The 25,608-nt window shown below is 40.1% G+C and overlaps 1 protein-coding gene and 1 gene segment (V, D, J or C); both read right to left on the reverse strand.

The window, feature by feature from the left end:
• Positions 1-12,913: 12,913 nt before the first annotated feature.
• Positions 12,914-16,298, reverse strand: LOC311506024 (Ig mu chain C region-like). The segment is given in 4 exons: positions 16,277-16,298; positions 14,332-14,619; positions 13,915-14,190; positions 12,914-13,767 (listed from the first exon to the last, which is right to left on the reverse strand).
• Positions 16,299-21,300: 5,002 nt separating this feature from the next.
• LOC311506738 (uncharacterized protein) overlaps positions 21,301-25,608 on the reverse strand; it is a gene marked incomplete at its 3' end in the record, with an annotated part of 72,006 nt that continues 67,698 nt past the window's right edge. The window contains exon 16 of the mRNA XM_084570813.1: positions 21,301-21,408. Coding sequence (XP_084426939.1) covers positions 21,301-21,408 — 108 coding nt within the window. The remainder of the gene's footprint in view (positions 21,409-25,608) is intronic.

Below are 25,608 nucleotides of genomic sequence, written 5' to 3' on the forward strand. Positions count from 1 at the left end.
GTCCCCCCAAATTCCACCTCGGCCCTCACAACCACCCACTCCCCGCCGACGGGCATCACCACCACCACCCCCTCCAAAGCTGACGCTACTCCAATCCCCCAATACGAGCCCAACACAGCTTGTTACCTGTGTTGGGAATTGATGTGCTCTGGGTCCAGGTTTTAAGGCAAATGTAGTGCCTGACTTTTCCAAGGAAAATCCAGGGCCCATTGTGTCGGAAGCTGCATTGATTCATGTATCTATAGGTCGGAGGAGAAGATTGGTTCATCTTTCTAGAAAAATGTCATCATCAAATTTAATTCGCATTCCATGTCAGCCACAGTCTGTTTCCAAACATGGGAATGATCAACTTTTTAGCGCATTTAACTTAGCTCTTTTAAATGTTAGGTCTCTGGCAGGCAAATCATTCTTAATCAATGATTTTATAATCAAGCACAAGCTTGATATTATGTTCTTAACTGAAAGTTGGCTAACACAAGACAACAGTTCAACAGTTCTTAATGAGTCAGCCCCTCCAAACTTCAGCTTCATGAGTGAAGTAAGAAGGCATAAGAAAGGAGGTGGAGTCGCCGTGTTGTTTAATGACAGCATTCAGGGCAAGAAAGCTTCTTATGGGCAGTTTGACTCGTTTGAATATGTTGCTATTCAATTAAAATCTCCCTGTCGATCTCTCTTTGTAACCATCTACAAACAACCAAAATACAATGCAAAGTTTCCAGACGAGTTTGTCAAACTACTGTCTATTGTTTGCATTGATTTTGACTGCGTTGTCTTAGTGGGTGACTTCAACATTCATGTCGATAATCTCAAAGATAGATGTGCTATTGAACTTTTGGGCATTCTGGATAATTTTGGGCTTTCTCAGCATGTAACATGTCCAACACACAATAAAGGGCATATATTAGATTTGGTCATTTCCAAAGGGCTTAATATCTCTGAGGTTGTGGTGACGGACGTTGCTCTTTCTGATCATTACTGTGTGTCATTTAAAATAACTACGCCTGCTATCAATAACAAAAATGTCACAGAGGTAATCAAAAAACGTTATATTAATGATAACACCTGTGCAGTCTTCGCTCAGTCTTTTACACCATCACCAACACTGCCCTCAGCTTCGATTGATGATCTTGTCAATAGTTTCAGTTCCAAAGTTACAACTATTATTGACTCCATTGCCCCTATTAGGACCAAAATTTTGACAGGAAGGAAAAAGGCCTCTTGGAGGAACACAGCACTGGTCAAAGACCAGAAAAGAGTCTGCAGACAGGCAGAACGCAGGTGGCGAAAAACCAAACTCCAGGTTCATTTTGAGATTTACAAAAACAGTCTCCACACCTATAATTATGAGCTGAAGAAGGCAAGACAAGCATTCTTTTCCGAGATTATTAACAGAAACTGTAACAATTCCCGCACTTTGTTTTCTGTTGTGGATGGGCTGACAAATCCCAAAACATCAGTCCCTCCGGAACTGCTATCCAGCAAGTCATGTAATGACTTCGCAGCCTTTTTCACAGATAAAATTTCAAGGATAAGACAAACAGTTTGCAGCTCCAGCTCAGGCAAAATTGTAACTCCTCTTGTGCCTTCTTTTTCTCCAGTTAATCTGGCACATTTTGACCTTCTAGATCACAGAGCTCTGACGGAAGCTGTATCGCAGCTAAAATCCACAACATGCTGCCTTGATATTCTGCCAACAAACTTTTTTAAAAATGTTTTTAATAGTATAGCTTCAGATGTATTGCAGATAATAAATAACTCTATTCAGTCCGGTCAGTTTCCTCAAGCACTGAAAACTGCAGTAATAAAACCTCTCCTAAAAAAGTTTAATCTGGATGCTTCAGTAATAAGTAACTACAGGCCAATATCAAATCTTCCCTTTCTAGGAAAAATCGTTGAAAAGATTGTTTTTCAGCAAACTCATGCTTTCATGACGCAGAACAATCTCTTTAATGCATTTCAGTCTGGTTTTCGTCCACACCACAGCACTGAGACTGTACTTATCAAAGTTCTAAATGACATACATCTCAATAATGATGCTTCTATGACTTCAGTCTTGGTATTATTAGATCTTAGTGCTGCCTTTGATACAGTTGATCATGATATACTGCTTGACAGACTAGAGAAGTGGGTGGGACTAACTGGCACTGTACTACACTGGTTCAAATCATATCTACAAGATAGGGACTACTTTGTGTCAATTGGTGAACATGTGTCTGAACGAAAAAAGATTATGTGTGGGGTGCCGCAAGGTTCCATTCTTGGACCACTTCTCTTCAATATCTACATGCTGCCCCTTGCCCAGATTATGGAGGACCATAATATTTCTTATCATACGTATGCAGATGACACACAACTTTATATCTCGATGTCGTCAGATGATTACGGTCCCTTACTTTCACTGAGCAAGTGCATTCATCAAATCAATGAGTGGATGTGCCAAAATTTTCTCCAGCTTAATGCAGATAAGACTGAAGTGATTGTCTTTGGCCCCAAAAGTGAAAGATCAAAGATCAGGGCTCACCTTAACTCCATGTCATTGACATCAACTGATAAAGCCAGAAATCTTGGTGTAATTATTGACTCTGACTTGAATTTTAATGACCATCTAAAGCTCATTACCAGATCAGCGTATTACCACCTGAAAAACATAGCCAGAATTAAGGGATTTTTGTCCAAAGAAGATATGGAAAAACTTGTTCATGCATTTATTTTCAGTAGACTGGACTATTGCAATGGTGTCTTTACTGGTCTGAACAAAAAATCCATTAGACAACTACAGCTGATCCAGAACGCTGCTGCAAGAGTGCTAACAAACACTAGGAAAATGGATCATATCACACCAGTGCTCAGATCACTGCACTGGCTTCCTGTGAGCCAAAGGATAGAGTTTAAAATCTTACTGCTGGTCTACAAAGCACTAAATGGTCTGGCACCAAGATATATTGTTGACTTACTAATTCCATATGAAGCATCCAGACCCCTTAGGTCGTCAGGGACAGGTCTATTGTGTGTTCCCAAAATTAGAACCAAACAAGGTGAAGCAGCTTTCAGTTATTCTGCTCCTCACCTGTGGAACACACTCCCTGCACACCTGAGGTCCGCACCAACTGTTCATTCATTTAAATCAGGCTTGAAAACATTGTTATTTGCTGCAGCTTTTTCTTAGACACATTTTATTATTTTATTGATTTTAAATCAGTCTTTTATGATTCCAATTACTGTAATTATTTTATTTAAAATAATTTGTTTTTATTTCCTTTTGTGTTTTCTATATTCTATGTTCTATGCTTTTAAATCTGCTTTTATATCTTCTGCTTCTGTAAAGCACTTTGAATTGCCTTGTGTACGAATTGTGCTATACAAATAAACTTGCCTTGCCTTGCCTTGCAGGGATGGCAGGAAAATAAGACAGGAGAAATAACAGGACAAAAGTTCCACACAACACAGGAAGAATAACAGACGACACGACAGAGAACAAAGGAAAAGGCAGGGCTATATATACACACAAGTGGGCAGAGGGGTGACGAGACACAGGTGAAACTAATGAGGACGGAGCACACGAGGAGAAACCAATGAAACAATCAAACAAATCAAAGAACCATGACACATTCAAGGTTTATTTTATTTGAACAATTGTCTCATTTCTCTTTACTATTGATCTATTCCATCTATTTTACCTATGGTCATATTTTGAGGCTCTCTGGCAGAGGACAATTTTAAAAAGAATATATAAAATAATTCAACTTAGATTGTAATTGTAGGATTTGTTGATTACCATCTTTCTCACTTGGTGACAGCTTATACCTGAGACATTATCCAGGTTGTTTCTCCCATTTTTTTAGGAACTTATTATCTCAGAACAGTTAGAGGGAAAATCCATCACTTGGACCCAAGGATGACAGAAAAAACTGTTTAAAAATATTGAAACTGAAATATTTATTTATCTATTTGTTCTAAATCTCTCTGAAGTGTTCTCTGTAATTTTATATTCAAACTTCAGCAAATTAAAAAATAATAATTAAACATTTTCAGGTGGATGGGTATAAGCAAACCACACAACTGATATTCATCATTCAGCTTCTGTCTCATCTGGAAATAAATAATGGAACAAGTAAAATATATCTTTCCAATTCTGTAATATTATTTCTACAAACCTATAGGTGATCATTTCTTATCAGTCATGAAATTAATAAATTTAAACTATGTCGTTATCTCCTACAAATAATTAGTTATAGCAAGGATGTTAAGTTTAAAATAAAAAAAATAAAGATAAAAAGTGTCGTCACACATAAAAACTGTGCACATCATAATTTATTCAGTGTTCAGTGAGGAATCCTCAATGAGGAATAAGTTAATCAGAGGCAGGTCAAACTTTAAAGTTACAAACTGACTTGTGTCTGATCAAAGATCACATGTTACTACTTCAATCTGTGTTCAAGTCAGTTTCAAAGTTACTGTGAGCCACTAATGGAGGAAGATAGACAGATGCTGAACTGTTTCTCTCAGTGATCTGATGTGAAATCATTAGTGGTGTGAGGGCTCCTCCTCTGGTGGCTTCATGTTCCAAGTGTTCAGACACAGAGGTTTTTGTTCAGGTCTACTGATGGTTTGTGTCACTGTGGTGATCTCTGGCACAGTAATACACAGCAGAGTCTTCAGGCTGCACATTCTGTCCATTTAGAGTCACTGTGTTGCTGGAAGAGTCTGCAGAAATACTGAACTTGTTCTTTAGAGAATCTTTGTAGTGTGAGGTGTGTCCAACACGTGCACCTCCAATCCACTCCAGTCCTTTTCCTGCAGGTTGTCTGGTCCAAGCTGTGTAGTAGCTGACAAGAGAATAAGAGACCTGACAGGTGATGGTCAGACGTTGACCTGGCTGCACAGTCACAGAGGCTGGCTGTGTCAACTGTTCACACCTGTTAAAAAAAGGAACATGTATATGTATTTTTTTTATCAAGTAATCATTTTACAATTCAAAAGAAGGAAATGTTAACAAAGACAAACCCAGAGAGACTCACAGGATCCAGCTGCCAACAGCAGCAGCAGAGCTTCAGGAAACATGTTGAGTCTGATGTTCTGTTTCCTCCACAGTCTGATGTGAAGTTTTTATATCTGAGTAGAGACGACGTCACTGAGTTTGCATACAGTCAAACATATGAAGCATCAGTGTTGGTCTGTACATCTGCAGAGTGACAAAAAAATATTTTCTAATAATCCAAATATTTTGCTGTTAACTTTCATTAAAATTTGTGTTTGGAAATATCAAGATGGCCCTGCGATGGACTGGCGACCTGTCCAGGGTGTACCCCTGCCTCTCGCCCGATGACAGCTGGGATAGGCTCCAGCAGACCCCCGTGACCCTTAACAGGACTAAACGGGTATAGAAGATGAATGAATGAATGAAATATCAAGATGAATGAATAGGACATTTTAACAGCAAATTCACATTGAGTATCAGAATCAGAATCAGCTTTAATGGCCAAGTATGACACATACAAGGAATTTGACTCCGGCAACTTTTCTCTCTGGTACAGAAGCAGCTTAAATAAGTGAAATAAAATTAAATAAAATAAAATAAGATAAAAATACAAATAAATCTGAATCTGTACACATAAAATATAGGATAATATATACACCAAGGATTATTGTACAGTGAGTATATACAACAGTGCAGAGTTATTGTTTAATGTTCATGTGTATGGTCTGACACTCTGTGACTGCTCAGAGTTCAACAGAGCGACAGCCCGGGGGAAGAAACTGTCCTTGTGTCGGGTGGTTTTGGCGTACAGCGCTCTGTAACGCCGGCCTGAGGGGAGGAGTCTAAACAGGTTGTGACCAGGGTGTGAGGGGTCTGTGGTGATTTTCCTGGCCCGCTTCCCGACCCGGGACCGGTACATGTCCTGGACGGAGGGAAGATCGGTACCAATGATCCTCTCTGCAGACCTGACTGTTCTCTGCAGTCTGACCTTGTCATGCCTGGTGGCGGATCCAAACCAGACAGTGATGGACGTGGTCAGGACAGACTGGACTATTGCTGTGTAGAACATGATCAGCAGCTCCTGAGGCAGGTTGAACTTCCTGAGCTGACGCAGAAAGTACAGCCTCTGCTGGGCCTTCTTCCTTATGGAGTCTATGTGGGAGGTCCACTTCAGGTCCCGTGAAATTGTGGACCCGAGGAACCTGAATGAGTCTACTGTTGGGACTGTCCTGTTGAGTATGGTGAGAGGAGATGTTGATGGGGGTCTCTTCCTGAAGTCCACTGTCATCTCCACAGTTTTGAGCGGGTTTAGCTCCAGATGGTTGTGACTGCACCAGAGGACCAGCTGTTCCACTTCCCTTCTGTATGCAGACTCGTCGCCGTCCCGGATGAGTCCAATGACGGTGGTGTCGTCTGCAAACTTCAGGAGTTTCACAGAAGGGTCCCTTGAGGTGCAGTCAGTGGTGTAAAGTGAGAAGAGCAGTGGGGAGAGAACACATCCCTGGGGGGCGCCAGTGCTGAGGGACCGGGTGCTGGATGTGAAGTTCCCCAGTTTCACCTGCTGCCTCCTGTCAGTCAGGAAACTGGTAATCCACTGACAGGTGGAGGCGGGCACGGTGAGCTGGGACAGCTCCGGGACGATGGTGTTGAACGCAGAGCTGAAGTCCACAAATAGGACGTAGTGCGTAGGTCCCTGCAGAGTCTAGGTGGTGCAGGATGTAGTGGAGAGCCATGTTGACTGCATCGTCCACTGACCTGTTTGCTCTATAGGCAAACTGCAGGGGGTCTAGCAGGGGATCCGTGATGTCCTTCAGATGGGCCAGCACAGTCGTTCGAAGGATTTCATGACCACAGATGTCAGGGCGACGGGTCTGTAGTCGTTTAATCCTGTGACAGGGGACTTCTTGGGAACCGGGATGATGGTGGCGCGTTTGAGGCAGGAGGGAACCTCGCACAGCTCCAGGGAGTTGTTGAAGATCTGGGTGAAGATGGGAGCCAGCTGGTCAGCACAGACTTTCAGGCGGGACGGAGACACTCCATCGGGTCCCGGGGCCTTCCTAATCCTCTGTCTCTGAAAGAGTTGACGCACATCCTGTTCGCAGATCCTCAGCGCAGGCAGGGGGTCGGGTACGGGGGTGGTTTGGGGTGCTGCTAGGCCTTTTGTGATGGAGATGGTGGGGGAAGTGAAAGGTGTGAAAGTCCTTTCAAAACCTGGAGTAAAAGTCACTGAGGTCCTCTGCAAGGCGGGGGCTCCCCACAGGGTGGGGGGATGGTCTCCTGTAGTTGGTAATGGTCTGCAGGCCTTTCCAAACTGCAGAAGAGTCGTTGGCAGAAAAATGGTCCTTCAGCTTTTCAGTGTAGTTCCTCTTTGCTGCCTTGATCTCCTTTGTCAGCTTGTTCCTGGCCTGCTTGTACAGGTCCCGATCTCCACTCCTGTAGGCCTCCTCCTTGTCCTGGCGTAGCCGTCTCAGTTCTGCAGTGAACCATAGTTTGTTGTTGTTGAATGTGCAGAAGGTTTTGGTCTGCACGCACATGTCCTCACAAAAGCCGATGTAAGATGTCACAGTGTCAATCAGTTCATCCAGATCTGAGGCTGCTGCTTCAAAGACGTTCCAATCAGTGCAGTCAAAGCAGGCCTGTAACTGCATCTTTGACTCGTCGGTCCATCTCTTCACAGTTCTTACTACAGGCTTAGCAGATTTCAGCTTTTGCCTGTAAAATGGGATGAGGTGGACCAGGCTGTGGTCAGAAAGTCCCAAAGCAGCGCGGGGGACAGAGCGAAATGCATCCTTTATTGTGGTGTAGCAGTGGTCCAAAGTGTTCATGTCCCTGGTGGAACACGTCACGTGCTGTCTATATTTTGGCATTTCGAGTTTGAGATTTGCTCTGTTAAAATCCCCGAGAATGATTAGCAGAGAGTCCGGGTGTGTTTTCTCCACGTCTGTAATCTGGTCGGCGAGGTGATGTAACGCCTCCATTACGCACGCCTGTGGTGGAATGTACACACTGACCAGCACAAACGAGGCGAACTCCCGCGGTGAATAAAATGGTCTACAGTATAAAGATTAGGAGCTGTTACCTCCCGAGTATGTAGCCAGGGGATGAAGGGAGGAAAACAAAAGAAAATAGTTTCCGGGGAAAAGGAAAGCGACACAGAGACCGATAACTGTGTGTAAAAAGGATGTTTCTTTATTCAAAAACAAAATACCAATGATAACTAAGAAAGCTGGTCACGAAACTAAACACAACAGACCAGAACTGACAGCCACAAACAAACTAAAGGCGCCACCACACCTGGGGGGAAAAAGACAAAACGAACCAAAAGCGCCACCACACCTGGGGGGAAAAAACACAGGCAAAAGACCAAGAAAGATTACTACTGTCTTTTCCACAGAAAAGATTAGTCAGTACTTCACCGTTCTGATTTCCAATAAGCAAAGTCAACCTCACACTTCCACCACTGTGGTCCACCATCTCTCTCTCTCTGGGCCGCACCTCTCCTCCACTCTTTAACCAGGACCAGCTGATTACCTGAGTGGGAACGGCTGCTGGTCGGAGGAGGGGCGATCACCTGGAGGAGGAGAGTGGGAGAGAGAGAGGCACAAACACACCAAAACAACCATAGAGGCACTAGGGCCGTAACAGGAGCCATTAAATATTCAACAACCCATGTTTACAGTCTGGGAGTGAAACCATCTATTATGCTGTATATAATATAAAGACTATGTATAAAGAAGAGAACAAAGTCTGCATCAAAAGATCTGAATGCTTTCAGACATTATTCTCTCGTGATTTGCATCAAGACCAAATGATTTCATTCTGACACAGACTTCCTCACCAGATGGCAGCATTTACTCAGGTTTCCAGCTTCTCCTGATCAGCTGGAATGTGAGGCAGCGTGAGCCTTTAGCTCATCAACAAGCTGACATTTAAAACACGGGACAACAAACAGGCCAGATCATTTCGAAGGCGTGCACCATATGAAAACCTCATCTCATACATACAGTAGAAAGTACATTTACTTGGATGGTTTTGAGGTACGTGAACTTGAATTGGGTGTTTTCATGTTATGCTTCTTAGACTTAGACTTTATTCATCCACAGGGGAAATTGCTTGGTCACAGTAGCTCTAATGCACATAAAAAACACTCTTGAGAACCACAAGAAACAAATAAAATAAAATAATTCTTGATGATTCCACTCTACACATTACGTTTAAGAGGGAAATAGTCCCAGCCTACAAGTGTTTTCTGATGGAAAGTTGGTCTGGGACTCCTCTGATGGGAACTCATTAGGGTCCTGCAAAGATCTGCTGGGCCAGTTAGATCATTTGAGCGGAGCTTTGTGTAGTGACAAGGTGGAATTTAGGAGTCACAGCAGCAGGGCCAGACGGTTGTAAAAGGCGGTGTAAAAAAAAGTAGAAGGCTCATACATACTGTCACATGTTCTGTTGCTCTGATTGGTTGATGAACTAACCATTTGCATGAGGAGGCGGTTTTCTCTCTGTGTCGGCTGAAACACGGCCCGTAATAAAAAATCCAGATGGAGTCAAGTCAAAGTTTATTTCTAAAGCACATTTAAAAACAACCTGAGTTGAACCAAAGTGCTGAACAAGCAGAACAATAATAATAAATAATAAAATCCAAGATATCCTGCTCAACATGGACTGAAGGCCAGCGAGAAGAAGTGGGTTTTCAACAACGATTTAAAATGCTCCAAACTCTGGGAGCAGCTTTGATATAAAAGGGTCGGCTGTTCCAGAGTTTGGGGGCCACCACTGAAAAGGCTCTATCGCCTCTGTTTCTGAGCCTGGATCTGGGGAGGTCCAGTAGCAGCAAAATCATATGTGGGGGAGGTAGGACTTACTCAGAAGTCTTAATTTACAAAAGCATGTCTTGACCACTGAACTAATCTGCTTATCAAATTTAAAGGCGGAGTCATCTATCTCACCAAGGTTTCTTCCAACAGGGTGACAGTAGGAGGCTAGAGGGTCGACTGCCCTCAGGCTCCAGAGCCTCAAGTAAGGGACCCACCTGAGCTTGAAGGAAAAAGTCTGAAAGAGGAATTTATTATTATTATTATTATTATTATTATTATTATTATTGATCATTTGAGGCCACATTTATTCTGATCTTTGCCTGATGTGAACCTCGTCCTGCTGAAAGCATGTGGCTGATTTCATGCCTGGATACGTGCGGACATGCAAATACGTAGCGCAGTGACAGATGTGTGCGTCGCTTCGAGGAAATCTATTTGCATTTGCAGCTCTGGAGGTTTCCACAAAGTTTCAGCCCTGCAGGTGTGGTCCCAGAGGTGCAGAGAGAGCGGGGGAGTGGCTCTCTAAAGATGACAAGTTTAGAAACAGCAGGAAACTGAAAGCCTGCAGACTTTAACTGATAACAGAAGTTCACAGTATGTTGACTTCACATGCTGTTATTATAGATGTTCTTAGAGCCCTGTGTTGAGACTGAAACAACAGAAGAAAATCCTCAGACGTTTTTTGTCTTTCTCACACTCATCACTCACAATTCCTTCAAAAAACTAAATGAGCAAATATTATATAGAAAAAAGCATTTATTGTTAAACTACAACTGAACTGTCTCTACTGCAGTAAAAGTTATTTTCATTGACATTTTAACACGACACTAAGAAATACAACACATTCAATGACATTCAAGTTTTTTATTTTTTATTTCTTTTTTTCAAATACAGTTTACAAACCTGCTATTTACAGTGAGAGTAAAAAATACAAAAGCAAACACATTAAAATGTATCATTTAAATGTCACTGAAACTCAAATACTACACTAACAAATACAACACGTTAATGACATTATCCTGTAGACATAACACCGCTGAGTACAGGAAAACATATTCATTTAAATCAATAAGAAATGTGGTATTTTTATTTTCTATAGATAGATAGACAGACAGACAGACAGACAGACAGACAGACAGACAGACAGAAAGATAGATAGATAGATAGATAGATAGATAGATAGATAGATAGATAGATAGATACTTTCATTAACCCATGGTATTGATTTTGCATAAACAACAGATAAATGATAATGTACATGTTAAAATAATGAAAAAGATTCATGCTTCCATTCCATCCTTTAATGTTTCTTGACCTGAAAACAAAGAAAACATCAAACTATTAAAATGTATAAGTATTATATTCAGTTGTCCAACACAGACAGTCTCTGGTTCTTTAATGCAGTACATAGTTGTGGCTTGGAGAGCTACACACAGACTCAGTTATTTAATGAATGTGGGCTTATTCATGAATCAATCTTTGGACAAATCAACACTTTGGTTACATTGTGAGGGTAAAAAGGAACACACTGGTGTGCTCTGCAAGATAAAAAGGCCTTCAGTGCAAACCATTCATGAACCTCTTAGGACAGATTACACCTCTGAAAATCCAGGGCTGGAGGAAGGTGTATTACAGCTCATTAATATGTAAAGAGAAACCCCTTCACAACATTATCAAAGTCTGCAGCAGAGACTTTATGAGAGCAAACACAGAGGGCTCAGCACAAGGTGCAAAACATTCATGAGCACCAAGAATTCATGGGTCAATTTAGACTCCCAAGTCAGAGCAATTCTGGAACCACATTCAAGAAGAAAAAGTGTGGGGAAGGCTTGGAACCCACGAGGTGCAAACCATTCATAAAGCTCCTCATAAACCTAGGCCAGATCACATTTGGAGGATATCACACCAGAAATGATCTGAAGAGCCAGAGCAGTTCTGGAACAGCATGTGGTCCATGAACATGAACATCTTTCAGTTGCACTGGGTCGGTAGCATTTATTAATGATGTGGTAGAAGCATTCTGAAGTGTATGGAGATATACTGTCTGCTCAGATTCTTCCAAATGAAGCAGAGATGGCAGATGATGGTTCACAGCACAGATGGACAATGAGCCAACACGTTGTCTGAACGTATCCCAGGGGTTTTTAGAGGTAAAGAAGCAGAATAGTCGTCAATGTCTGAGTCAGTCACCTGATCTCAGCTCAACAAACAGCATTTCACTTGCTGAAGGTAAAACTAAAGGTAGAAGAGCCACAAGACATCTGCAGTAGAGGCCTGACAAAGCATGACAAAGCAGGAAACCCACTGACCCATCCCACCGGGATGTCCATGGGTTCCAGACTTGAGGCAGTCTAAACTTTTAACATTTTATTTAGGATGAGGTTTATTTGTCCAGTCACCTTTGAGCCTGTGGAAATAAGGGACTGTGTTTGAAAAATGACTGTAACTTTATGATTAATGATTCAAAATGAAACACACGCATCTTGGAAGTCATCACAATCATCCCCAACAAATTCACTCTGTATCTCTGGCCACTTTTGAAAGTTTCTATTCTCGTTTGTGAAGATGGGAATGAACGGCTCAAACCTACAGGACAAAATAAAAACTACATTTAGCCCTTTAAAAAGCTGAAACTCAGAAAAACTCTGCATGTTTACCTTGATCAGGCTGAGTATTATGCTATAGAGGAGAGAGAATATGAAGAGGACTATGAAGGAGGAGGATGTGAACCACAGGCTGCTGAACTCATCCTCTTCAGTGGCACCGTCTGTGCAGTTCAGAGCAAAACGTTCTAAAGAACAATAAGAAGAGGAAGGCACAGTATAGGTGGTTAGATGAGTTAGGTGTATGTATGCACATTTTTTTTTTTTTATTAGGGCAACACACTCGTTCTCTCTCAATGAACAGCTGAACAACGGAACGGTAAAGCGAGGCTTGTCTGAAAACTACTGGTACAAAGTGAGTGTTTGTGCTTGTTTTAAGATGTTGTCATTCACGTACACACGGAACAAACGTTTCTCAATGCAACATTTATTTGAAACAGTCAGCACACTCATCAAGCTGCTGGACAATGGGACAAAGACAGATTTGAAACACACCATGATGACAAAGAAAACAACAATGTTTGTACAACCACAGTGATTGAGGACATCACAGAGTGAACAGGTTTTCATGACACAGAGACTGAATGACACATCAGCACAAAATACAACATTTAACGTTACTTTGCGTCACATACTTCACATTCTTCACATGCATTACCTGTGGCCTTAGACACTCCTCGACGTTCCATAGGCTTATCACTACCAGCAGGCCAGACGTTACAGTGGAACGTCTTGTTCTGGTTCCACTTTTCCTTGGTGGTGATGTAAAGACTTGTAACTGAGTAGCCATTTGTGGTCTTCTGTGGAGGGAAGTTGACGCCATCAGTGTAGACTCCAGCATCTTCTGACCAGGTGATGTAGTAATCCTGCAGCACACGACTGGAGACCAGACACACCAGAGTGACCTCAGATGACTTGTCTTGTTCAATGTCCTCATCTGGAAGGATGTGAACTGTCACTGTTGGGTCTGTCCCATCTGAAAGAGAGTCAAGGAGATCCATGACTGAGCTGAAGTCAACAACAACAGCAACCAATCCCTGTAATAGTCACTCTATGTTTAGTTACATACCTCCTCTCTTCACAGTCAGCTCTTGGATAACTGGTGTCATATCTCCTCTGGTGGCAGAACATCTCACTGTGTTGACTGTCTTCCACTCAGTGAGATTTTGAGTCAGTTTGCTGGTTTTGATCTGTGCATCCCATGTGGTGTTATTGTTGTTTGTCACAGTCTTTCCATCAATCTGCCAACTGATTGTAGTTTCAGAGACGATGTTTTTGTCCTCTCCAGTGACGTTGCACTCCAACTCTACCTCGTTGTTGCTGAATATTTTCTTGGGATTTGGTTGGTACAGAGTCACTGTGATGGGAGCTACATGAGGAAAAGCAATGAAAAAAACAACAATTAAAAAAACATTAGTGCTATTTTCTAATCAATAAAACGTTCTAATATTGTCTGTAGATGTGGACAGTCTTCTTAGTATTAGCTTCAGATTTCCATATGTTAATGACTGTTTACCTTTGGAGATCTCTTTGGTATAATTTTGTCCTTTGTGAGTCACCTCACAAGTGTACACAGCTTTACTGTCCCAGTCTGATTTGCTGATTTTCAGGACACTGACAGATGAATATCTGTTTTGAACTTTTTGGGGGCTCCAAGAAGTGAAGCCAGTAGGAGTGTTTCCATTCATTTTCCAACTGAATTGTTGTTTGTCGTTGTGAAGCTCCTCAGCAGTACACACCAGAGTCTGTTTGTCTCCACTTGGCACTGATAGCAAAGTTACTTTTGGAGGAACTGCAGAATAGAGAAAGAAATACATAATTATGTCATTTTATGTTTAATAATTGACAACATCTGCAGTCAATATTCATTTCCAGTTACCTGAGACTCAGATAGAAATTACAGAGAAATATTTTAAAATAAAAAGTTACATACGTATATTAAACTGCACATTCCCTCCAGGGTAAGTCACAGAACATTTAAAAGTCGTAGAATCCCACTCAGCCTTGGATACTTTGATCACACTGACTCCTGTATATTTGTCGGTATTATTTTTAGGTGAAATATATTGTTGAGGATCCAGACTGGTCCCTTTGGCGTTGGTCCATGTAAAAGTATGACTCCCTGGGTTGAAGTCATAAGCGAGACAGCCAACAGTGACCTGATCTCCAGCCCCAGAATCACACTGACCCAGAGGGAACACAGTCGGTGGGGAAACAGTTTCTGTGAAAGAAGAGGAAGTTTGAAGTTTAAATGTTTCTAAATATATAGCTACACAAATGTGTCATTTCAGAAAACAACCTTCATTAACAGATCTAATAAAATCTGATTACAAATAACTGAAATAAATGCTCATCAAAGTTCTACAATTCTCAACCGCCTCACAATTGAAAATAGTTTGAAAGTCAATATCATGAAGGCTGCCTTTTTTTTTAATTTTGTGAATATGTTTAAAAAATTGATGTTTTCTTACATATCTCAGCCACGATTCAAAGGATATGGTTTTACAAGTTTATTTTTTTATCACTATTATTTTATCTTTGTATCTGGTAAAATACAATTATGTTAAAAAAACAAGAGAAAGAGAGCTTTTTAAAACGATTATTATTTTATTTTATTTTATTACTATGCAGTACAATTTCAACTATAAAAAATCTCAAGGTATTTTGTCTCATACTGCATCATGTCATGAGATAATATGATTAATTGGAAATAATTTAACTGCATCACTGCAAATTTGTGCATATGATGATTTTAATTTTCTTTCTTCTTTCTTTTTCCTCCTTGTTTCTATTTTTTAGTCAAGGTTGAGTTGTTTCAGTGAAACACGTACCGTTTCTTTAACTTCCTCTAAAATAAATATAGCACACCACATATCAAGAGCTGTTAAGAAAAATGTAGTGACAAAAATTACAATAAAGAGAAATCAAGCTTTTTACATATCTAAGTCATGATTTAAAGGATACAGTTTGTACAAGTTTATTTTTTTTTAGCGAAATTAATTTCTCTTTGTGTCCAGTAAAAACACAAATAGGTTAAAATGAAGAGGAAGAAAGAGAGCTTTTTAAAATTATTATTTTATTTTATATTTTATTATTGTGTAAAATGATTACATCTATAAAAAACCTGAAAGTGTATTGTCTCAAACTACACATCATGTTATTACATAATATGATTAATTACAAATAATTTAACCGTTACTGCAGATTTGTGCATTTGATGATTTTAATTTTCTTTCTTCTTTCTTTTTCCTCCTTGTTTCTATTTTTTAGTCAAGGTTGAGTTGTTTCAGTGAAACACGTACCGTTTCTTTAACTTCCTCTAAAATAAATATACCACACCACATTTTATTTCTAATTTTAGTTTCACTGCGGCCGTTTACACTGTTACATTCTACTCTGCTTTTATTGTATATATTGTATTTTATTGTGTATAGCTGCTATAGTTTCTATTTTTATTGCTCCTGAACCAAAGAGCTGCCAAACTGTATTTGGTTGTTTTTCACCAGACAATGACAATAAAAAACTTCTTATTCTACTGTAGTTATGACCCATATTTATGTCATTTATACGCTATAAATACCAGATAGAATGGAAAAACATACACAAGCATGTAGATTTTCATCTCCCGGTCGGTAACATTAACATTAATATTACATCAAACACCGTCCTGAATTAATCGATAATGATTTAGAAGAATATTTTCTAATTATTTTAAAGAAACTGCCTCATTAAAAACATCTGGTCAGCTCTGTTTCATCTGGTCTGTCAGTTTAAATTTAAAGAACATATGAATGCAACTTTTATTTTTCCTCAATAAACACAATTTAAAATAAAATATAAAGAAGTCACTGCAGATATTATGTTTAAATGTGTCTTACCTGAAGTTACTGTGACTGTAGTTCCTTTACCCCAGTAGTCGAAAGCATCACAGTGCTGCGTCTCCATTCACTGGCTGAACAAAAACCTAGAGCACCTGGAAAAACAAGTAAAAACCTGAGAAATGGATGAAATCAACACAAATCCTGCTCAGTGTGATACTGTGGTGTCACCCTGTGAGATGAAGTTTTGTTCTGATGTTTTATCATGTGTCTAATTTAAGATTTACAGGAAGATAACGTTTCTGTTTGTACACAGACTTTGACTTGAAACTGTTAATTAACTAACTTTTAAATATTAAACCAGCTCATTCAAATAATCTAAACATATTAGTTACCTGATGCTCCAGCAAGAAACCTTTTCTTTCCTCATTTTTAAATAAAAAGTAGAGCAGAGTGAGAAGTTTTGTCCTCGTAGGTTTTTGTATGGATGTATATCTCAGTGCCCCCCAGCCACACAGTGAAAAACCCTCGTACAAAAACCTCGTACAAAAACACTGTTCCCTGGAGAGGAGAGTAAGGAGACCTCAACTGTCATCAGTTAAAATTAACAACTTCTCTTCTAATCAACAAAGTTATGTTTAAGTTGCATTTTTTTCACATTTTCTCCATTTTTAAAAATGACTAACAATCATTCATTATTAATATTTTATGCAGTCTTTTCTCAGCGTCTCAGTGCCACATCTCAGTGTCTGTCTGTCTCACAGTCACATAGAAATCATGGAGACAGTTTCTCAAATTAAAACTATGAGACTAATCAAGACTATAAAATGGCTCCAGACTATAATAATTTCTCATTGAGCAATAGTTGTCTTTAATGGCCATGTGCCATTTTGCATGTATTTTTATTTTTCTGGAAATATCTGGAGAAATGGTTCACATTTATGTGGACCATTGACACAACAATAAAAGTGTAAATGACAATTGATTCATAAGCACTCACATTAGTGAAACAGTTTAAAATACAGTATTTAAAATTTGTTTTGTACGTGTGTTTAAGATTCTTGTGGAACCATATTTGGTAACTTCAGCACATATTTTAAATGACGTCTGTCCATGAGGTTTAGAAACATGTGTTTTTCACTCAGCCAATCAGAGAAGATCAAGGAAACATTCTCAGGTCAAATCTGGGTCAAAGCTGGGTCCACCTCTGCATGAACACTGAGCGTACCTGCTTTATTAGGTACCATGAAGAAGTGGCCTGATGTTGTCTAATGTGATAATGTGAATGTTGACAAGTGTCTGAATCAGTACTGATGTTCTAATGGTCTAAATACATGTTTACATTTGTTTACCATGGAAGGGCAAAGAACCATATGAACTGACACTGAACTGACTCACAGCTGACCAATAAACATTTAGTAGCCAAGTGTCCATTTACTTTTGATCTCCTGTAGTTTGGGCTGTTTCTCACTCTCCAAGGACCAAGCTACATGTTGCCTGTTCAGACTTCATAGCAGAGACGTGTATGTGGACAGATGAACCATGATGGAAACGTTTTTTTGTTTTTGTTTTTGGTGATCAATCCTTTCTTGAGATAAAGAGAAAACACAGCAATCAAACATAGAATTTTCAGTTTTGAACACCCACACCCCATGGACAACAGAAACTAGCACCCCCAAACCCTCAGGTATCTCTCATAAAAAAATAAAAAAATAAAAAAATAAAAAATTCTGCACTCATATAAGACGCACTTTTAACGGCCTATCATGTTGCACTCTGTCCTTCACCAGTCTGTGAGCCACCTCCAACTACTGGAGAGTTTTAACGCTGGCTCCATGTATTCAGGCAACAGAACACTCCATCTAAACTATATCAAGAAAGGTGTTGGCCCACTGCTGCCAGGTCAAGGTGGTGGTCTTTACTATTGATCTATTCCATCTATTTTACCTATGGTCATATTTTGAGGCTCGCTGGCAGAGGACAATTTTAAAAAGAATATATAATATAATTCAACATAGATTGTAATTGTAGGATTTGTTGATTACCATCTTTCTCACTTGGTGACAGCTTATACCTGAGACATTATCCAGGTTGTTTCTCACATTTTTTTATGAACTTATTATCTCAGAACAGTTAGAGGGAAAAACCATCACTTGGACCCAAGGATGACAGAAAAAAACCTTGGGGGTCAAAGGTCAAGATGAAACAAGGACAAACTGAAATATTTATTTATCTATTTCTTTTAAATCTGTGTGAAGTGTTCTCTGTAATTTTATATTCAAACTTCAGCAAATTAAAAAATAATTAAAATTTCAGTTCATCTAGATGGGTATAAGCAAACCACACAACTACACAGATGATATTTATAATTCAGCTTCTGTCTCATCTAGAAATAAATAATGGAACAAGTAAAATATATCTTTCAAGTAATATTATTTCTACAAACCTATAGGTGATCATTACTTATCAATCATTACTGGCTGGGTTATTTTAAAATATCTGTGGTTACTGTTTATTGCCCTATTTTAACTACTCAAACAAAGGAGCTTTATCATGGTAACTTTATGACATGGAGGAGGACTGGAGGTTTTTGTATTTTTTTTTTCTGTCATCTGTCAAGTTACATCAATGCTTTACAGTTATCATCGATTGCGAACTTCTCACATTTATAATCAGCCAAAGTCATGTTTTAATGTAATTCTGTACAGCCTCATTTCATATCTTAGATAAATATATATCCAATATATATATTGATTTAGTATTAAACAGTGCTTTGCTTTGGTCATTGAAAGACTTCTGTTACGGTGATATAAATAAATTTAAATATAAAATGATGCAAATAATACATGTTTTTAATATAAACATATGAATGTACAGGAATATTTTGGATAATTGATATAAAATAGTATACAATAGGTGGTACAAATGCATTTAATGTAAAACATACAGAGATCTATTGTGGATAAATGTTTAGAGAAAACCCAGCTGTCTCTGAGTCACATTGCTGTTTGTTGTCCGTGGAGGTTTTTGTACAGCTGCTCCACTGTCTTCAGTCACTGTGAGTCTCGAGCACAGAAGTAAACAGCAGAATCTTCTACTGTCAGTCTCTGGACCTGGAGGTACTGAGTGCTGCTGGACACATCTTCAGTCATGATGAAACGACTTTGGAAAGAACTGCCATAGATAGCAGAGTTATGACCTGTGTTCATCCACCCAATCCACTCCAGAGCTTTTCCTGGTTTCTGTCGTATCCAGTGAAGATATTTGCTTGTCATGGTGTAACCAGATATGACACATGACATCTTCACTGTCTCTCCAGGTCTCTTCACCTCAGAGGGAGACTGGTTCAGTTTGGTCTCACTCCAAAAGCAAATGCTGTGGAGTTAAAATTCTGGTGTTGGCGAAATTTTAGCAAGTGTAGAGTTAATTCTACTCTTTGTAGGGTTAAATGTATTATATATAACTCTCTGAGGACAAACAGTTGGTGTTAAAATAGAGTGCCAGAATGGAGTGTTTGTGAATTAACTCTGTAAGTGTCAGTGCAACACATTTAACTCTCTTCTTTTCTACGACGAGCTCTGAACCTGGATATAACACCATCGAGTTTACACGTATGCTACAGTCAGTAAATGCTAATTCATGTTCAATTACAAGGTTAACATAAGTAGACTATTTCAGTTGTTACAGCTGACCAAGTAGACAAAGACTGTCTAACTGCAGTGGTGTTAACATGCTTGTCGGTTAGCATTAAGTTTGACTCCAGCTGAACCATGTTAGGTTAGCGGGCCCATCACTGTCAATGCAAATATACGCTATATATTATATGCTAACAGAAGAGCAAGAGTTCCAAATATCCTACAGGGAAATGTAGATACATTATTTGAGAGCTTTCTGTCTTCCCCAATAAAATAGTGGTAAAGTTGATGGAGACCAACAAGACAGTGAGTGGTAGTAAAGTTAGCTGCCCCGCTGCAGGCTGCTGTATCCCGGTACTACTGTGGCACCACTTGCTGTCTGTCTGGTGGTTCACATGAAGTCCAAAAACTCTTTATTAGTCATTTGACCATATTTCTCTTTTAATTCAACTTTTTTTGTGTTTGTTTGTGTCTGTATGCGTTTCTTTAACCAGGAACTCTACTATGACCCTGAGGTAGTACAACACCTGTTGTAGGAGCTACAGGACTAATTCTCTCCTTCACCATGATGTCTGGGAACAAAGTATCTGGAAAGTTTGGTGTGAATTGAATTGGCGTTTAATGTGTTGTTCCATGCATTTTAAAATAAATGTTTTAAGCTTAATATGGCCTCTTTATTTCATCATAGTTAATTTTACATGTAATATGTAACCATAACACCATACAGTGTAAATATGGAGTGGACACCTGTAGTAGTTAATAACTGACACTATGAGATAGCTGATATCTAACACTATACACTAGTGTTGAGAGAAACTAACACTGGTAAGTGTTGAGAAGTGTTAAATTTTAACTCTAAGAAGAGTCAATAATAACACTTAGGGAGTGTTAACATACCAACACTTCAAAAAGAGTCAAATTAACACTCTGTGGTGTGGACCCATATAGACACTTTAAAAGTGTTGAGATTAACTCTTAACTATGCTGACTTGTGAGCTGGAGAAGCCCCTTCAGCATGTATTTAACCTGAGCCTACACTTTAGGAGGGTCCCCTCTCCTATGCGGAAGACACTCTGCATCATCCCTATTCCCAAGAAGCTACAGCTGAGGGAGATGAATGATTAAAGACCAGTCGCCCTGACATCCAGCATCATGAAGACCATGGAACAGCTGCTGCTCCATCACATCAGGCCCCAGGTCCACCATGCTTTAGTCCAACTGCAGTTTGTTTATCAGGAAAAGGTTGGGGTGGAGGACGCCGGCATCTACCTGCTCCATCAGGACTCTCTCACTCTTGGACAAAGGGAATGCTGCTGTGAGGATCATGTTTTTTGACCTTCCTAGTGGATTCAACACCATCCAGCCCCTGCTGCTGAGAGACAAGCTAATAGAGATGGGAGTGGACTCACAACTCACCTCCTGGATAGCGGACTATCTCACTGGGAGACCTCAGTATGTCATGTTGGGGAACTGCATGTCCGGGATTATCGTCAACAGCACTGGGTCACCACAGAGGACTGTGCTCTCCCTTGTTCTAATCATCCTGTACACCTCGGACTTCAAGACACAACAACACAGAGTCATGTCATATGTGGATGAAACTGCAATTGTGGGGTGTATCTATCTATCTCACTTGGCTACAGCCTTCTGAGGAATTATTTTTTCACTGTTGAAATAAAACTGGAATCTGATTTTATTATGTTTGTCCTAAGTCTCTCTGAAATGCTCTGAGTAATTTTAACTCTCAGGTACTGCAAACTTAAAATGAATAGGTAAATTACATATTTAAATTTTAGTTCAGCTCGATGGGTACCAACTTAATATTTAACTACAGGGATGTTTATAAATTAGCTACTGTCTCCTCTGAAGTAATGAAAAGAAATGAAGGAACAAGTGAAATATATCAGTTTATTTTCTACAAACATGTGCGTGATTCTTTCTTATCAATAATAACTGTATGGGTTATTCAAAATGTTTATGGTTAATATTTCCTGCACTATTACAACTTCTCAAACAAAGGAGCTTTATCATGGTATCATTATGTTATGGAGGAGGACTGGAGGTTTTTGTACAGCTGCTCAACCAACTTCAGTCACTGTGAGTCTCTAGCACAATAATAAACAGCAGAATCTTCAGTCTTCAGACTGTTCATCTGCAGATACGCCTGCTGTCTGTTGTTGTCTCTGGAGATGGTGAACCGGCCTTGAACTGACTGAGAGTAGCGTTTTGTGGTACCTTCAGGGTAGGAGATAAGAGCAATCCACTCTAGTCCTTTCCCAGGAGCCTGTCTGATCCAGTGCATAGCGTAGTCTCTGAATGTGAATCCAGATGTTGTACAGGTCAGTGTGTGGGATTCTCCAGGTCTTTTAACCACTGGTTCAGATTGTGTCAGAGTCTGACCATCAACACCTGTCAAGAGAATAAAAAGCATCAAGTGAAATAAGCTGCTGACTCCAATCAAAGCTATGGAAAATGAAGATGAGTGAAAGTGTTGACCTGCCCAGCAGATAGTTAAAAGCAGCAGTCCTGTCCTACAGTCCATCATGTTAAACTGTGTGTCCACTGTTCTCTGTCATCCTCTCTGCAGTCAGATAAGTAGAGGTGGAAGACATCTTTGTTTTGCATTGACTCCTCCTCTCAGGACCTGGAGAATTGCAGACTGTAGATCAATGTGGTGTTATAATGTGTTTACTATTCATAACTCAAAGAAACAGGAAGTCACTAACCACAAAGTCAGCTGCTATTTTCATAGTGTTCATGTTTGTAGCATATTTAGAGACATTGTTAATTTAATGTCATCTAATTCATATCCGGCCCTGCGATGGACTGGCGACCTGTCCAGGGTGTACCCCTGCCTCTCGCCCGATGACAGCTGGGATAGGCTCCAGCAGACCCCCGTGACCCTTAACAGGACTGAACGGGTATAGAAGATGAATGAATGAAAAAATAATTCATATCCTCTACTGCCACCTGGAGGTCATAGTGAAAATATTTTCTGTAGAGTTTTTGTACAGCCTCTCTGTTCACTTTAACCACTGTGTCTGTTTTGGCACAGTAATACACAGCAGAGTCCTCTGGCTTTAGGTTGGACAGTCTCAGATACGTCATGCTGTTGCTGTCATCTCTACTGACTTCAATACGTCCTCTTAAACTGCTCACATAATAGTTTCTATTGGAGTCAGAGAAGCTGCTTCCGATCAGTTCCAGTGCTTTTCCTGCAGGTTGTCTGATCCAGCGCATAACACAACAGTCAAATGTGAAGCCAGATCCCCTGCAGGAGAGACTGAGAGTCTCCCCAGGCCTTTTCACTACTGAACTGGAAGGAATGGACTCCATACTCTGACCTGCACAACCTGATGAGATGAAAGGAGAGAGGAAGCACAGAAGAAAGTCAGACAGTCATCTGGGAAGTTCTCTGCTATCACTGACTGACCATCAGTCAATGTTGTCTGATCAAAGATGAAACAGAAGGAAGCAGGAGAACTCACAGGGCAGAGAGAGAGCAAGCAGCAGAAGAGTGAGTGTGTTCATCATCCTGAGGCTGGAGATGTGACCTCTGATGCTCCACACAAAGAACAAGAGCAGTCAGCAGGACAGAAGTACACTGTACACACTGAACATTTGCATCAGGATATCCTGAGGAGGGAGGGGCTCAGCTACTAACACACTGTTACACTTGAATGCAGATGATAGTAAATCCATGAGTGACCTGAAAGACATGATCTGATAGATGATGTATTCATTTTAAACGATTTGGGCTTCATTGTATAAACACAAGGATAATGTTTCAGTGATTCTACTGTCAGAGCATTTCAACTGTTTAAACAGTTACTGTTTATTAAATAAAGAACATTTGATCAAATCTAAAGACTGTTTCTGTCTGTACTGTAACAGTAAACACAGCTGAAATCATTAGTGGTGTGAGGGCTCCTCCTCTGGTGGCTTCATGTTCCAAGTGTTCAGACACTGAGAGGTTTTTGTTCAGGTGTACTGATGGTTTGTGTTACTGTGACTCTCTGGCACAGTAATACACAGCAGAGTCTTCAGGCTGCACATTCTGTCCATTTAGAGTCACTGTGTTGCTGGAAGAGTCTAAGTCGATACTGAACTTGTTCTTTAGAGAATCTTTGACAGCTGTGTCTCTACTAATCCACTCCAGTCCTTTTCCTGCAGGTTGTCTGATCCAATGTGTGTAGTAGCTGCTAAGAGAATAAGAGACCTGACAGGTGATGGTCAGACGTTGACCTGGCTGCACAGTCACAGAGGCTGGCTGTGTCAACTGTTCACACTTCACACCTGTTAAAAGAAGAAAATGTTTTCTATCAAATGATCAGGTTATATTAGAAAACAACATGTGCTGACTATCATCTAAAGAGACTCACATCCAGCTGCTAGGAGCAGTAACAGAGCTACAGGAAACATGTTTGTTGGTGAAGCTGACTTGCTGTGAATTCCACTCCACAGTCTGATGGGAAGTTTTTATAGCTGAGGAACAAAGGAGGTCACTGAGTTTGCATACAGTCAAACATATGAAGCATCAGTGTTGGTCTTACTGGAGTCAGTTGGACTTAAATCAGTTGGAGGTGTTAACAGTGTGTCTTCTGGAGTGACCAGAGAATGGAGATTATTTTATGACAGAGCTTGTATGGACTTTAATGTTACATCTAGATGTTCATTTATTAAACTCATATGTTTTATATTCACTTATCATGAAGTTAGTTCAGGTGAATGTAGAAATATTGAATCTAGTTTTAAACAGAGGCTTTTTAAACTTTTAACTTTGAGTTGATTTTCTGTTGTCAGTGCTGTAAGGCTGTCTTCTTACAGATGCAGGTGTTGCTGTGAGTCATGACAAATTATTTTTATTGACTGTTTCTTTGTTTAATGTCCGTTATTCAGTGTGGAAGTTGTTTTCAGAGCCTGACATGCTTCAGTGCTTCTCACACAGAGATCAGTGTTGTTCAGTTTTTGTACGGCGTTGTTGCCTCTTGTGTCTCTGTGTCTCTCGTGCACAGTAATAAACTGCAGAGTCTTCTTGTTTGAGACTCTTCACCAATAAATTCACAACATTTAGGGAAGTGTCTTTAGTGATGGAAAACTGGCCTTGGAGACTTTGGGCAAATATTGTTCCAGTTCCACTGTCAATGCGTCCGATCCATTCTAGTCCTTTCCCTGGTTTCTGACGAATCCAGTGCAGCCAAGCCAGAGGAAGTCCTTGTACTTTACAGGACAGAGAGACTGATTCTCCTGCTCTGCTGACCACTGGCTCTGACGAGGTGAGAGACTGACCCCAAGCAGCTGAAACAAACACAGAGTTTAGATGGCAGCAGACATCCCAAGCTCCTTTTCTTCTCCTCATTCAGACTTCACTCACCTGAAATGAGAGCCAAAAGGACGACGCTTTGAACAACTGTCATGGTGGTGACTTGACTGAGACTGCAGCTGTAAAGGCTGATATGAAGGATATATAAGCAGCAGGCAGAATGGGAGGAGATTCTGCATCTGGGAGAGAATTTCCATATTGAAGTGAGAGACAGGTTTAGAAAGGAAAGAGACATAAAGACTGAGACAGCAACAATAAAGATGTTGTTCAGTGTTTCTGTTTGATCATTTCAACATGTGTGCATCAGTGAGAGAGAGAGAGGGAGGAAGAATGTGTGGTCAGAGACTGAAAAGAACTTTCATCTAAACTCTCATAGAGCTGTGTAAAGTAGATTATGTTTTTGTCTTTTGTACTTTTCAGTGCAGATGAGCAGA

This window comes from Chelon labrosus (genome assembly GCF_963514085.1).
Source record: "Chelon labrosus genome assembly, chromosome: 21".
Lineage (NCBI taxonomy): Eukaryota > Metazoa > Chordata > Actinopteri > Mugiliformes > Mugilidae > Chelon > Chelon labrosus.